The following is a 12,392-nucleotide window of genomic DNA, read 5'->3' on the forward strand; positions in this document are numbered from 1 at the left end:
TCCTAATGGGAAAACTGTGGTGTGACATTATTAACAGAAGAACAGAGCTGGGTTTCTACAATGCATCTCTGTGGAAATACACGCCCTTTGGTATAACAAAATTACTGTGAAGTGACAGGGGAATAATTTCAAGAGCATCTTGTCGTATTAGCAACACACTCCATGAAGAGCCACCAGAAAAAGGAAATCTCATAAAATACAAAAGGGCAAGGCTCTGAAAGAAAGCACTGTCAAATAATTCATTTTATACATTCTCTCTCTGTTTTCAAGTACAGAAACTTCCTTTTTAATTAAATTATCTGCCAATAAAGAGATACATTGAATTATAATGCACAAGAACACATTGCTACTTTAATATTCTACACTGTTTTTAAGACTGCACAAGGCACAGTTCTGGACTTTTAAATGCTGGCAAATCGAATAATCTTCCTTTCTCAGACAGTTATCCATATCAAATTTAGAGAGTATTAAATTCACCATCACATCCTGAGATCTTTTTGAGATCAGAAAGATATCAGATTTGGTTCCCACTGATGCTACATTTACACCTATTTTAAAGACACTCTTCTCTGTCAGAAGGGTATAAAGCAATATTGCTAAATGAAGACCATATTGTATTTTAAAAAGCTGATTATTTGAAAAGGCATTGATTATATAGCAAAGTACACTGTATGACGTAGAGCCTCAGCTGGCTGATATTGGTATCGTTTCACTTACAGCAGCCAAGTTATGCAGGCTTCCCTCAGCTGAGGATCTAGTCACGTACATTTCGCGTAATTAGAGGATATATATTTTAAGCAGTAACACACAGAGCTCTATTGTGTACATTTGGCAAATATTCCCACACTTCAGTCAACTGTGGAAACTGTGAGTTTGGAAGCAAAATGTACCAATTGCAACCATGCTATATCCTTTTTTAAGTTTTGCAGATCTTAGTTAAGTCATCCATCACCTTGGAGATAATCCAGGTTTTATATCATTGCATCTGAACACAGAATATAATGAGGCTATACATCATTTATACAGATCAGCACTAATTATTATGAAACGATTCAGGTAGCTACAGCTATTTTTTGTTTTTTAATCCCAAACCTGACTTGTAACATCATCTGCAAGGATGGAATCACACCTTGTACAGAAAACAAACATTGCCACCTCCCTTCAGATTCTTGACATTCATACATAGGACATAAGGAGAATTTACATGGTTCATAGACTTGGGACCGATGGCAGATTTCATCCCAGTCTTCCAGTGGTGCAGATGAAAATGGGGTTTGGATTTTTAAATTAAAAAAGCCTACATTACTAAAATCAGCCATAATAATTTGGGATTAAAGGCCCATTTGTGCTTTCATTTGCTGTGGTGAAAATCAGAGTTATCCCATTGTGTTCTGTGGAATTACTCCAGGTTTTTATTCTCATAAATGAGAACAGAATTTCTCTCCTAATCCTGCTTTTGAACCGAAGTGATTACAGTCTGAATTGCCTCTCTGAATGAGACAAAGGCATGTCCCCATTTAATGTGATCTATGGGTTTCTCAGAATCATTTTGTGCATGCCTACACTACTTTCACAGGATTTTAAAATTCATCAAAAGAGAGATTAAAAACAACAAAAACAAACAAAGGAACAACTCTTCCAATTAGATTGTCCTAATTTTATGTTGGGATCGGTGTCCTCTGTAGTGACAGCCTCCCTGCAGTTCATATGCGCTTCATATCGCAATGGTCTTAAATGGACAATCTTGAGAACTACTTATTTGGGGAAAGAAATAATAATTAAAAAAAAAATCTAAAAAAAAAATAATAATCAAATAATAATGTGTCTTTGTGCTAAAGTACCTAACTGTACAAAGAAACCGAACAAGAGAAAGTTGATGACAACCATAGGTAGTAGCAAGTCCAGCTACTTTTTAATAATAAGATTCAGATATAACTGCTGTGAACATTAAAGCAGCGTAAGGGGCAGAAATGCACAGCGTAAAATTTCAAAGTGACAACAATCAAAGTTCCTTGGAAAAAGAAGAATAGCATTACCCATTTTGTACTTGTTACATAACTGTGCTTGTCCTTGGGCACGTTTCACCTGCGGGTGAACTTTCAAAGGTTTGGTGTAGAATTATTATTACTTCTTTATATTTTGTCGTCATCATCACTATTTATTTTTTTAAATGCGACTGGGCTTGCCTGCTTTAGAGAGGTTTTTGAGACATCTGTGTGCATGGTGGACATGGCTATAGTCTCATAATCTTCCTCACGGGAGCGGAAGTGGCAGAAGTGAAATAAAAACTGCAGGTCCCTCTGGAAGTTCTTGTTGAGAAACCCGTAGAAAATAGGGTTCACGCAGGTGGAGATCATGGCAGTGAGGTGGCAGATCAGGAACAGCAGATTGTGGCTGCAGGTAGCAACGGGCAGAATTTCATGGTTCCAGTCAAACACGATATTGAAAATGGTGAGAGGAAGCCAGCAAACTGCAAAGGCAACTACGATCGAGATCAGCATGATGTTGATCCTTTTGGTTTCAGAAGATCTGTATTTACTGTCTCTCATCTTATCCATCATGTTGCTCCTTTTTTTCAAGCGAAAGTAAATCTGTGGGAAATTCAACAAAGAGAAACACGTGGGATAATTTAACCTACAACCATAGCTATTGCTAAGGTAAGCAAACATCAGACAAAAAGAAAGTATATATATTACAGAGGGAGCTCTCTCTTACCTTTAAGTAGCAAATAAATATAAAACAAAGCGGTCCAAAGTACTGAATCACCAAAAGAGTGGTGGTATAAGAAAGCCGGGCAGTGTCCAAGGGGAAGAGGTCTAGGCACACGTATTTGTCCTTATATTCATCAAATGTTATGTTTCTGAAGGGCTCGTCTGTCAGCACGTGGTAAATCAGGAAAGGCAAGGAGGAAGCCGTGGCCAAAACCCATATGGCAGCGATCCCCATGTAGGCATGCCTGTTGTTTGGCCTCCAGCCACGGGGGTTGATGATCAGCTGATGGCGTTCGATAGCAATCAGAACTAAAGAAAAGACCGAGACGGTGATTGAGGCACATTGCACGAAAGGGTTCAATTTGCACATGGCCTCCCCAAAAATCCAGTGGTCCATTAAAGTATACACAAAGGTAAAGGGGAGACACATGATGGTCACTAGAAGGTCAGAAAAGGACAGGTTGACAATGAGGATGTTAGTAACATTGCGCATTTCCTTTTGTTTCAAAATGATGACAATCAGGGCCAGATTCCCAGAGACTCCCAGAATTATCACAGTCCCGTAAGCCAAGGCCAAGGTGAAGACCATGGCCAAAGGCACGTGGCAGTCCTCGTCTTCAAACTGCAAGAGTTGCGAGTTCTTCTCCGAAAAGTTCAGGTGTCTGGAATTATTTTCCAGAGGATCAAGAAACGAAGCATTCATGTTTTTGGGTTTTTTTCCAGCTCGCTGTTTAATATTCTCAGCTGCCACAGGTCTCATCCAAACTGCTCCTGACCTTCAATATATGTCAGTCAGCCCACGAGGAGCTCCTCAGCAGAGCCCACTCCTCGATGCCGCGTCTCCATGGCAAGACCTGGGGGAAGGAGGAGGACCGGTCACCTCCTGCATGTAGGCTACCCCAGCACCCCAAAACCCTGCTGTGGCTGTCACCCACCCTCAGCATACCAGTCCCCTGGCACCACTGGACTTTAGGGCCAGGAATCAGGACCAGGCCAGAGGGGAAGCCCCATGGGTGACTGGCGGTCATGGCCTAGTATCCAAAGAGAAAGGAAGAAACCAGAGTCTAAATGTGGGTCTGTAGGCACAGCCCTTCGCAGCACTGCTTCATAAGCACAAGTGATAGAAAACAACAGATTGTGAATCAACTTCAGTCTTACACCAGGGTAGCCTTTGTTTGATGCTTCGCATCTCGTTCCTACAAGTTTAATCTGGAAAGATTTGCCTTCTCAGCCTGCTCTAAGTGCAATTATACTCCACCTGAGGGGTAGAAAAACTACACCAAAAAATTCCTGTACTCTTTTTTACCTAATGCACACAGGATGCTGAGTGTCTGAGTTGTCAGAAAGTGTTTTTCTTTGGTCTTTTACACGAGTGCTCACAGCAGCGCGAGCAGTGAGTCAAAGGCAAATTAGGACCTCTGAACATCTTGATCTTAACTAGCAGGACTGCACCATGAAGAAAGAACAAAACAAAATGAGAAACAAACAACAACAAAAAAATCAGCAAAAAATTAAACACTGCAAAGCACATACCTGTATAAAACAAATAGTAATGCGTAAATAACCACCTCTGTGCAAGGCCTCTGATATTAAAGTCAGAGAAACTCAGGCGTATGTGTTAAGGAGGGAAAAAGAAAACAAAGAAAAATGAAAAAAAATCAAATAACCTGATAAAATCCTAGTTCAACTTACCATTAGCAGCAGCCACCTTCAATCTGGAAGTTTCCCTCTACACCCTCTCCTACATGCTAAATTTATTGCTCACTTAACCTCAGGTTATGCTAATGAAAGTGATGCCACTTAAAATTCACACAAGTGGGCTCTAAACCTGGCTCCATATGGCAGTAATCACTAAAGCTGTGAAAACAAGAGCTCACTGAAATGTGCTTCAGTGGAAGTGAGAATGCGTGAGCTTTGCTCTGAAATACTGGATATAAATCTAGGTGCCACCTAAGCTGACTCTCATGGTACTGGTGGCAGACATCCCCTCCGCTGATCCCTACTGGAGACTTGTGCCTCCAGCTCCTCCTGAGGGTCAGTGAAAAGAGAACCGTGCTGACATGATGTTTGTCTCAAGTGTCACAAGATCACGTCAGACAGCTTTGCTGGTCCTCTGTAATCACCACCTGGCTACATGGAACCACGACAAGCAACACAGCCTGCCTCTGGGTGACATCTTACTGACAGAGTTAACAGCAACAGCTTGAGAGAAAAAGCATCTCTGCTTGAAGTTTGGTGTTCTGATTTTCTAGCTAGCTGGGGCAGGCACCTGAGAATTATTTCTCGGAACTGCTGCCTCTGCTAACTAAATTTGCCACATCTCCCTAGGCCATGTAGACTGTCTTGGGGTCCAACAAATAAAAAGGCATCCCCAGGGCCTCCTGAAGCATCACTTCAGCCAGAATCAGAGGAAAGTGCTTTATCTGAAGGACAAGCGTGTGAGTGATGTGGAGTCAGGATTCAATTTCCAACAGGTTTGATTTTATTCCAACCTGAAAATCACCATGTGGATTGAATCACATCCCTGTTACTTGTACAGCACAAGATGGGCAGTGCAGCCCTTGGAGCTGATGGCAGGAGGAAGATGGGTGAGGGACCACGTCCCACAAGGAGAGAAGTGGGCAGGTTTTCTCAACAGTTGGGATCTCACTGCAGCAAGCACGGGGTCAGGACATGATTTCAAGCTCTTGCTTTTTCTTATTAATTAAGAAGCCCACAGCTCTGCTTTTGCTTATTTATTAAATACCAAATTCAAAACCAGAAAATGCCACTGCTTCTCGCCTCCCCTTGCCTCTCCCCATAGCAAAGACCAGCGTAGGACCACGGCTGGGAACCAGCTCAGAAGCACAGCACTGTTTGGCAAGCAGCAATGCGTCCTGCCCACCTTTCCAAAACGGACCAGGCATCGGTAGGGATGCAGTTGCCTCTCCTGGGGCACGGTGCTACTCCCCTCCTGGGGTACGGTGCTACTCCATGTCCCCTGCCAGCAGGGACATCCCTCCCCATCCCGGGGGCTGGCGGTGCTGGCAGCTCTGCAGAGCCCTGCTGTGACCCCCAGGGTCTCCCCACCTCCCACACACACCCGTCCCTCCGGCTCTCCAGGATTTCTGTCAAAAGTTTGGCACCAACGGATCGAAAGGGTAAAAGAACGTGCTTGCGAGCTGTCTGGCAACTCGCTGTAAAAGCTATTGGAGCTTTTCAAAAGGGAGCCCAAAATACTGTCAGCCCCAGCCGCTCTCAAGTCCAGCCTGGCACCTGCTCCTCCCTACCTTATGTCACCTGCCTCGAGCAGCGCCGGCACCGGGAAGAGATCGCAGGGAAACTCACCTTGTAACGGCTCCGCCTATCCGCGATCTTCTCGGGGGCTGCAGGGAGGAGAAGGAATAGGGGAAGGGAAAAGATCCTCCGGTGTTCCTCCAGCTGAGATGCTAAAGATTGGTGGGGAAGGCTGGAGACTCCCCCTTAAAGCCGAACTCCACCTTATCCCAGCATCACATGATGGGGCTCTGCTGAGCAGATCCCGAAAATCTCATTGCGAGCACATCACCTTTCAATTACACATCTGGGGGTGGGTTGCCTAGTAATTCTGAAATGCGTGCAATTAAATACTGAAACAAAAGAGGAGGGGAAGAGAGAAGAGCTCCGGGAGAGAGAGTTTCGCATCGCTCTCAGGCAGCTCCGGCGCTTTATTTGCAAGTTATTGCCACCGTGTGGCCATTCAAGCCGGAAGAATAAAAGCTCTGTTGGAAAGTGAAGTGGAGCAGCAGTTAGGAAGTTCGGCATTGGATATTTGAACTAGCACAGATGTTTTTTCATGCAGCCGATATGAGTTGCCCTGCAGACTACTAGCGGCTATAGCAGGTTAGTGCACTGCTTACTGAACAACTTCCATGAAAAAAAAAAAGAAAGAAAACCAAACATTTTATTTTCCATTATTTTCATGGTTCTGAAATATCTTGCTCTCTCATGCATAGGAAGCACTGCTGCTGCAGACCTACATTAATAGCACCAAAAAATATATAAGAAACAAACAGTGGGTTTAGAAGCCAGTACAGAAGTCCAAGAAAAGTTACCTGGATCAATTCAGGTATGAATGCCCCCTCAAACAGGCTGCATTGTGATCTCAGAATTTGCGGAAAGCAAAAGTGCCCTGACTCCTTCAAGGCTCCAGATTAATTTTTCAAGAGTAAGGACTTGTTGAAGTGACAATATCCCTTTTACAGGACAACTCTGTTATGTTGAGGATAGGTCTCAGGAGAGTAATTGTATTATCAGCAAAAAGAAATAACAGCTGCACGTAATAAATGGTTGTAATATGTTTTGCAGAGTAAGTCTCGTGGGAATGCTACAGAATTTGTGTATATCTTGTATTTCCAGAAGCTCAGCTCAGCTGCATCTAACCTGCAGCCCTCCTGTGAGGAAGGAAAGTGTGGCCATACCCCCAGGTTGCTCCAAACCTGGGCTCTGCTGACACTGACCCCCAGCAACCAAGAGGTAAGTGCAGGCTCTATATTAAGCCTCTTGAGGATTTCAGACATATGTTGGTTAATTCCTGTGCACCACATCTGTCTAAGCACAACGATGTTGGATACAGGCAGATAATGCAAAGATATCAGCTGGTGCTGAGCATCCCATAAAGAGTGTATTTCTGCCTGAGCCAGTAGCATTTTCTCCATTACATGGAGAGCTGAAGACACTCATTGTTACGGATGTGGACCCAACAATATAAAATAGTTATCAACTATTTTATGTGAGAGATTGAAGATGGATCCTGTGTGTCACCCAGTGACCTGAGCTCACAGTGAGGGGATCAGGCGTTCACGGAGTTATTTGCAATGCAGATGGATGCTTCAAGCAGAGCAGTGGAACAAAGGAAAGGGCTGTGTGAGTCACTGAATCTTTCAGACATATATGCTATGTGTATATATATATATATGCTACAACAAGGTTTTACTACAAAGCTCCTGCTGTGCCATACTTGCCCTCTGCTCTGTGCTCACCTCAGCTGATTGAATCTGTTGGAGCTACACCAACCTTCACCAAATCGTTTCCTAGAAATGTGAGGATTAAAACACACTGATAAACAATTGCTCTAATAAACAGATGTGTTCTTTTCAAAGGTTTTCCATTACATCTACACAAAATGCACGCTGTGCAGTAAATGCCACGCAGTGTCAGGTAAGTTGTGAAGGAAGCTCAGATTTTAGTGGTTTAGGTTGGATGTCAGGGGGAAATTCTTTACAGAGGGAGCGGTGAGGTGCTGGAAAGGCTGCTCAGAGAGGCTGTGGATGCCCCGTCCATCCCTGGAGGTGTTCAAGGCCAGGTTGGATGGGGCCCTGGGCAGCCTGGGCTGCTATGAAATGTGGAGGTTGGTGGCCCTGCATGTGGCAGGGGGTTGGAGATTCACGATCCTTGAGGTCCCATCCAATCCTGGCCATTCTGTGATTCTGAGTTCTTAACTCTTCTGTGCATGCCCAGTCCCAGCACTACGTTGAGCATTTCCAAGTGGAGCACCAAGCACACAAAGACACCAATCGTTGTCAGGACAAATGAATAGCAAAATAACCATAGTGTAAAAGATTATCCTCCTCCTTGGAGTATGTTATTTCAGTGCATCACAAACAATGCAGGCTGGAAGACTGTGTTTGTATGAAGACATGACATCGTGAAAAGAGAATAAATACAATAGAAAGAATGCAAGAGTCTTAACTAAGCAAATAGAACAGCATGAGTAAAAGAATAGAGCATTTCTTTGAAGCAATAGTGTTGAAAGGGAAACAAAGTATTGAAGAAACACCTTGGAAAATATGCCAGGAAATCAACCCATTAAGATACTCTTCCTGCAGCTCCCCAAAAATGTAAAAGAAAAGAGATCATAAAATGAGGATGACACTTTCACTACAGTATATTGTCATGTGTTCAGCCAGCACAATCTCTCCCTAAAACTTATAATCCACAGAGTAAAAGAACGCCTTGAGATTTGTTTGAGGTTCCTACTGCACATAAAACAAACTGAAGTCACCACTATTTTGGATGGAAACGCAGAAGGAGTTTGTTTCTTTGATTATACTTCTACTTTTATTGTTTATTTTTATTGTTCTTGTTTTCTACTAATGAACTGTGGTACCATTGAAAAGCTTTCATTTCACATTAGGAAACTCATTCTCCTTGGGGGCAACAGTCTGTCATCAGTAGAATAAATAGATGTTTTGCCATTGAGTGCAAATTCTCTGTTTGGCTAAGAGCATGTTTATTCTGCAATGACTGCAACTGACACCAAACATAACAACACTTCATTTGACTGCTAATGTCACTAACACAAAGAAGCTGCATGAATAATTATGTGGTTAATCTTGTCTGAGTGTCTTGCTGCTGCAGTTCTGCTTTGGGTGAGGAAGTCAAGCTAACCAGTGCAAAGCTGCCCTGATTATATGCAATGTTATTTGAAGACTGATTGAGATGTAACTTAAATTATGGCTACCTGGCTAAAATACTAAGTCATGTTTTCTGCTTGAACTCATGTATAAGCATCCACCTGGCTTCAAACAGAGCAGAAATAGACTCTGTGCTTTAGCATGATCAACAGACAGTGGTACAGCACCAGCCAGCAAAAGTGATGAGACCCGTTAAGTAACAAAATTGCCCACCCTCAGAAGTGTTCTATTACCTACCCAACAGCTGTGTTGTCTCCTTGCAGACACCTCAACCATTACAACATTTTCATTAGTCCACAGCTCACTGCCTTCATGCCCAACTGGTTTACACGAGATAAGAAGCTGTAGAAGGGACTGGCTAAATATATATCCATAGAATAAAAACATAACTGGTATTTATTTGTAACATGGGTAGGGTGAATATAGAAAAGGGGGGGAATTTAGATTGGATATACGGGAGAAGTTCTTTTTACAATCAGGGTGGTAAGGCACTGTCACAGGTTGCCCAGAGAGGTGGTGGATACCCTGTCCCTAGTCTTTTCAAGGTCAGGCTGGACAGGGCTCTTAGCACCTGATGGAGCTGTAGGTGTCCCTGTTGATTGCAGGGAAGTTGGAGTAGAGGACCTGTAAGTGTCCCTTTTGACTCTGTGGTTCTATGAATAGTTGGGTTGATGTGTGGGGAAAGTTCCAACCAATAAGAATGCTTTACACGTATCTCACAAAATGCCTCAAACTCTGTAGTAGTTACATCCTACCATTTTAGGCTGTCTTGCTGATGGATAGGTGCTCTGCTGGCATCAGACTTCACATTACATTGGACTCTGACTCAGCCAGTTTTGATTCAAGGCAACCAACTGCACACTGCAGAATTTCGAAGTTCGGTGGCTTTGGGCTTGATTTTTCAATGGCATTCATCAGTTCTCACTGACTTCAGTTGGAGCTTTGAGTCTTCATGTCTTTAACAGTTAACATTTAGAAGCTCAATTTTCAAAGATATTAGGATGACTCTCAAAGGTACATTTCCCTCAGGAGTATGAGGGAAGAAGCACGCCAACATCAATTTGTATTCCTTATAATGGCAGACTTCTGTCCTGTATTTTCTGTTGTACCCTTCTGACTCACAAATCTCCCACTGACACGCCGGTGTTTTCTTTGCCAGCTCCTCCATCATCATCATCTCTGACTTTCTCAAGGACTCTTCCATGGTTTTACAACCCTATAGAGGCTAATTTCTAGGGAACCTGTACCATCATCTGTTGCCAGTGCTGACACATCTCTAACGTCAGTACCTTTCCTACCTCTAGATCACCTATTTTATTATTCAGTACTATTACTGGCAATTCTGAGGTTCACAACCACTAAAAAGGAAAAAAAAATGTTAATGGCTTGAATAATAATTGCCTCTGACATACACAAGTGTCAGCAATTAATTGTCCAAATACAGCTGAGAGAAATCTGGTGTTGTTTACAGGCCTGAGGTTAAAAAAATAAAAAAAATAAAAAAAAAGGAGAAAAAAAAAAGAAAAAGAAAAAGCCCACATCTGCAGTGCAGCGCTGGTTGATGAACTCTCCTGAAATAACACAACAAAAGGAGTAAGATATTTTGTTCTTAGGAGTAGCCACTTGTCTTACTGACTGCTTTTACCAGGAAGCATGTAATTTTTGGTGATTGCTTGGGAAACCATAGAAGGTGACCGCCTACCTTAGAAATGGTCAGCACAGAGGAAAGGTGTTTGTTTTTTAATCACACAAAGTAACAATGGTATCCTATGTAAATCATAGCTGTGGGATGCAAATTCTCATTTGTGGGCTCTGCCAGCAAATGCAGGTTGGTTTCTTTGTTTTTGAAAGGCAGTGCCAGTTTGCTATAGCCAAAAGTTTTCATGGAAAGGTTCAGTGCCTCAAAAGCTTCTCTCTTTCCAGGAAGGAGCTTCCATGTCAGGCAGCAGGGTCAGCATTGTGGGAAACTGCCCTGGAACGGGGAGCACCCTGCTAAACAGATGTTCTGGGAGATGGTCTTAAACAGCAGGTCATACCAAGGTTGGGTTTCTGTCTTTAGTGTGAAAACTTTCCAAGCACCAGTGTTAGGTAAGAAGACAGTCAAAAATGTTAGGAACTGCTGCCCGGCCCTAAAAGTGATTAATTTAATTCTCCTTTATGACTAACAGGAGAGCTGTCTTAAAATGATGAGCTGGATTGGCACGTCACTTCCACTTGGCAGCTCCCTGTGCTCCACTTGCACATGCAGTGATTCACCAGCAGTGGGTGGTGAATAAGGCAGGAGCGGATGAAAAGAATATGGGATGTGATTTTCCTTGCCATACTGAGCCCATCCCATGAAGAGTGAAGTTTATTGTTCCCTTAGCCCTCAGCCTAAAATGTCTACTCTAAAAACCCAATTAAATAAGGAATCTAGCTGGACTTTCAGGGTTGTGAAGCTATTTTACAAGTCGGTTGATCCAGCTGGCATGCCTTTGTGTAGTGCACTTTTTCACCGGCTAATTATACTGACAGCTTTTCTGCAGTACTCCGTTAATATCAACTGCCTAAGGAGTGCCTCAGCAAATGGAAAAGTCATTACATTCCCGTGTCACATTCTGCCACCTGTGCTCCCAAAGACCCACACGTCACTCTGTTCTCCAGTAGCCCTGTAATTGGGCTATGATCAATGTGAAGATAGCAGCTGGTGCAAGCGACAGAATTGCTCTTCATCTGTTGGGCTGTGACATACCCAACCATTTTTAGACTGTAAAATATCGTTCACTTAAAAGAAAAAAAGAAAAAGAAAAAGAAAAGAAAAAAAAGAAGGAAAGCGTCCTGCCTTCCCACTGATGGCCCAGAACAAATTAAAACCACCCTTTAGATATTTGTGTCTGGGAAAACTGAGTTACTCACCTCTGAGTGGAAAACTGATGGGGGAATCCATCACCTCCCACCTGTTCTAAAATAAGGGTGGATAAATGCCACCAAAGCTGAGCTCCAGCCAAGGTGAGGGGAGCAGCAAGGTGTTCAGGGCAGCCCCCAGAGATGGCCCAACTCTTTGGGCAGGCCCACAAGACAGCGTTGGGGTGGGGGGCAAGGAGGAAAGAAAGGGAAAAAAAAAAAAAAAAAGACCACGCATCTCTTCGATACTATCGAGCCTGGGGTTTGTTTACAGTCTCACTGTATTTCCATGGAAACTCTAATTGTCATAGCATGCAATAGGGAAATAACAGGCTCCGGCCCCGCACGGAACGCTCTCCCGAAA

The 12,392-nt window shown here is 43.1% G+C and overlaps 1 protein-coding gene across 2 annotated transcripts; it reads right to left on the reverse strand.

The window, feature by feature from the left end:
• Positions 1 to 6,569, reverse strand: NPY1R (neuropeptide Y receptor Y1). 2 transcript variants are annotated; one of them, XM_003205372.4, is made up of 3 exons: positions 6,039 to 6,569; positions 2,716 to 3,565; positions 1 to 2,591 (listed from the first exon to the last, which is right to left on the reverse strand). In XM_003205372.4, exons 2-3 carry the CDS (start codon positions 3,469 to 3,471, stop codon positions 2,133 to 2,135), a joined length of 1,215 nt encoding a protein of 404 aa, XP_003205420.2. In that variant the 5' UTR covers positions 3,472 to 3,565; positions 6,039 to 6,569; the 3' UTR covers positions 1 to 2,132. The 2 variants fall into 2 exon arrangements, with proteins under 2 accessions (XP_003205420.2, XP_010707762.1); XM_010709460.2 differs by lacking the exon at positions 6,039 to 6,569 and adding an exon at positions 4,404 to 6,011.
• Between the last annotated feature and the right edge of the window lie 5,823 nt (positions 6,570 to 12,392).

The sequence above is a fragment of the Meleagris gallopavo genome, chromosome 4, assembly GCF_000146605.3.
Source record: "Meleagris gallopavo isolate NT-WF06-2002-E0010 breed Aviagen turkey brand Nicholas breeding stock chromosome 4, Turkey_5.1, whole genome shotgun sequence".
NCBI classification, from domain to species: Eukaryota; Metazoa; Chordata; class Aves; order Galliformes; family Phasianidae; genus Meleagris; species Meleagris gallopavo.

What these genes read in the sequence shown, in the direction of transcription:
- NPY1R (XM_003205372.4), bottom strand. Translation starts at nt 3,471, where the DNA reads ATGAGACCTGTGGCAGCTGAGAATATTAAACAGCGAGCTGGAAAAAAA. An exon ending in TATTTATTTGCTACTTAAAG is followed by an intron (nt 2,592 to 2,715) that starts GTAAGAGAGAGC and finishes AATTTCCCACAG; the next exon opens with ATTTACTTTCGCTTGAAAAA.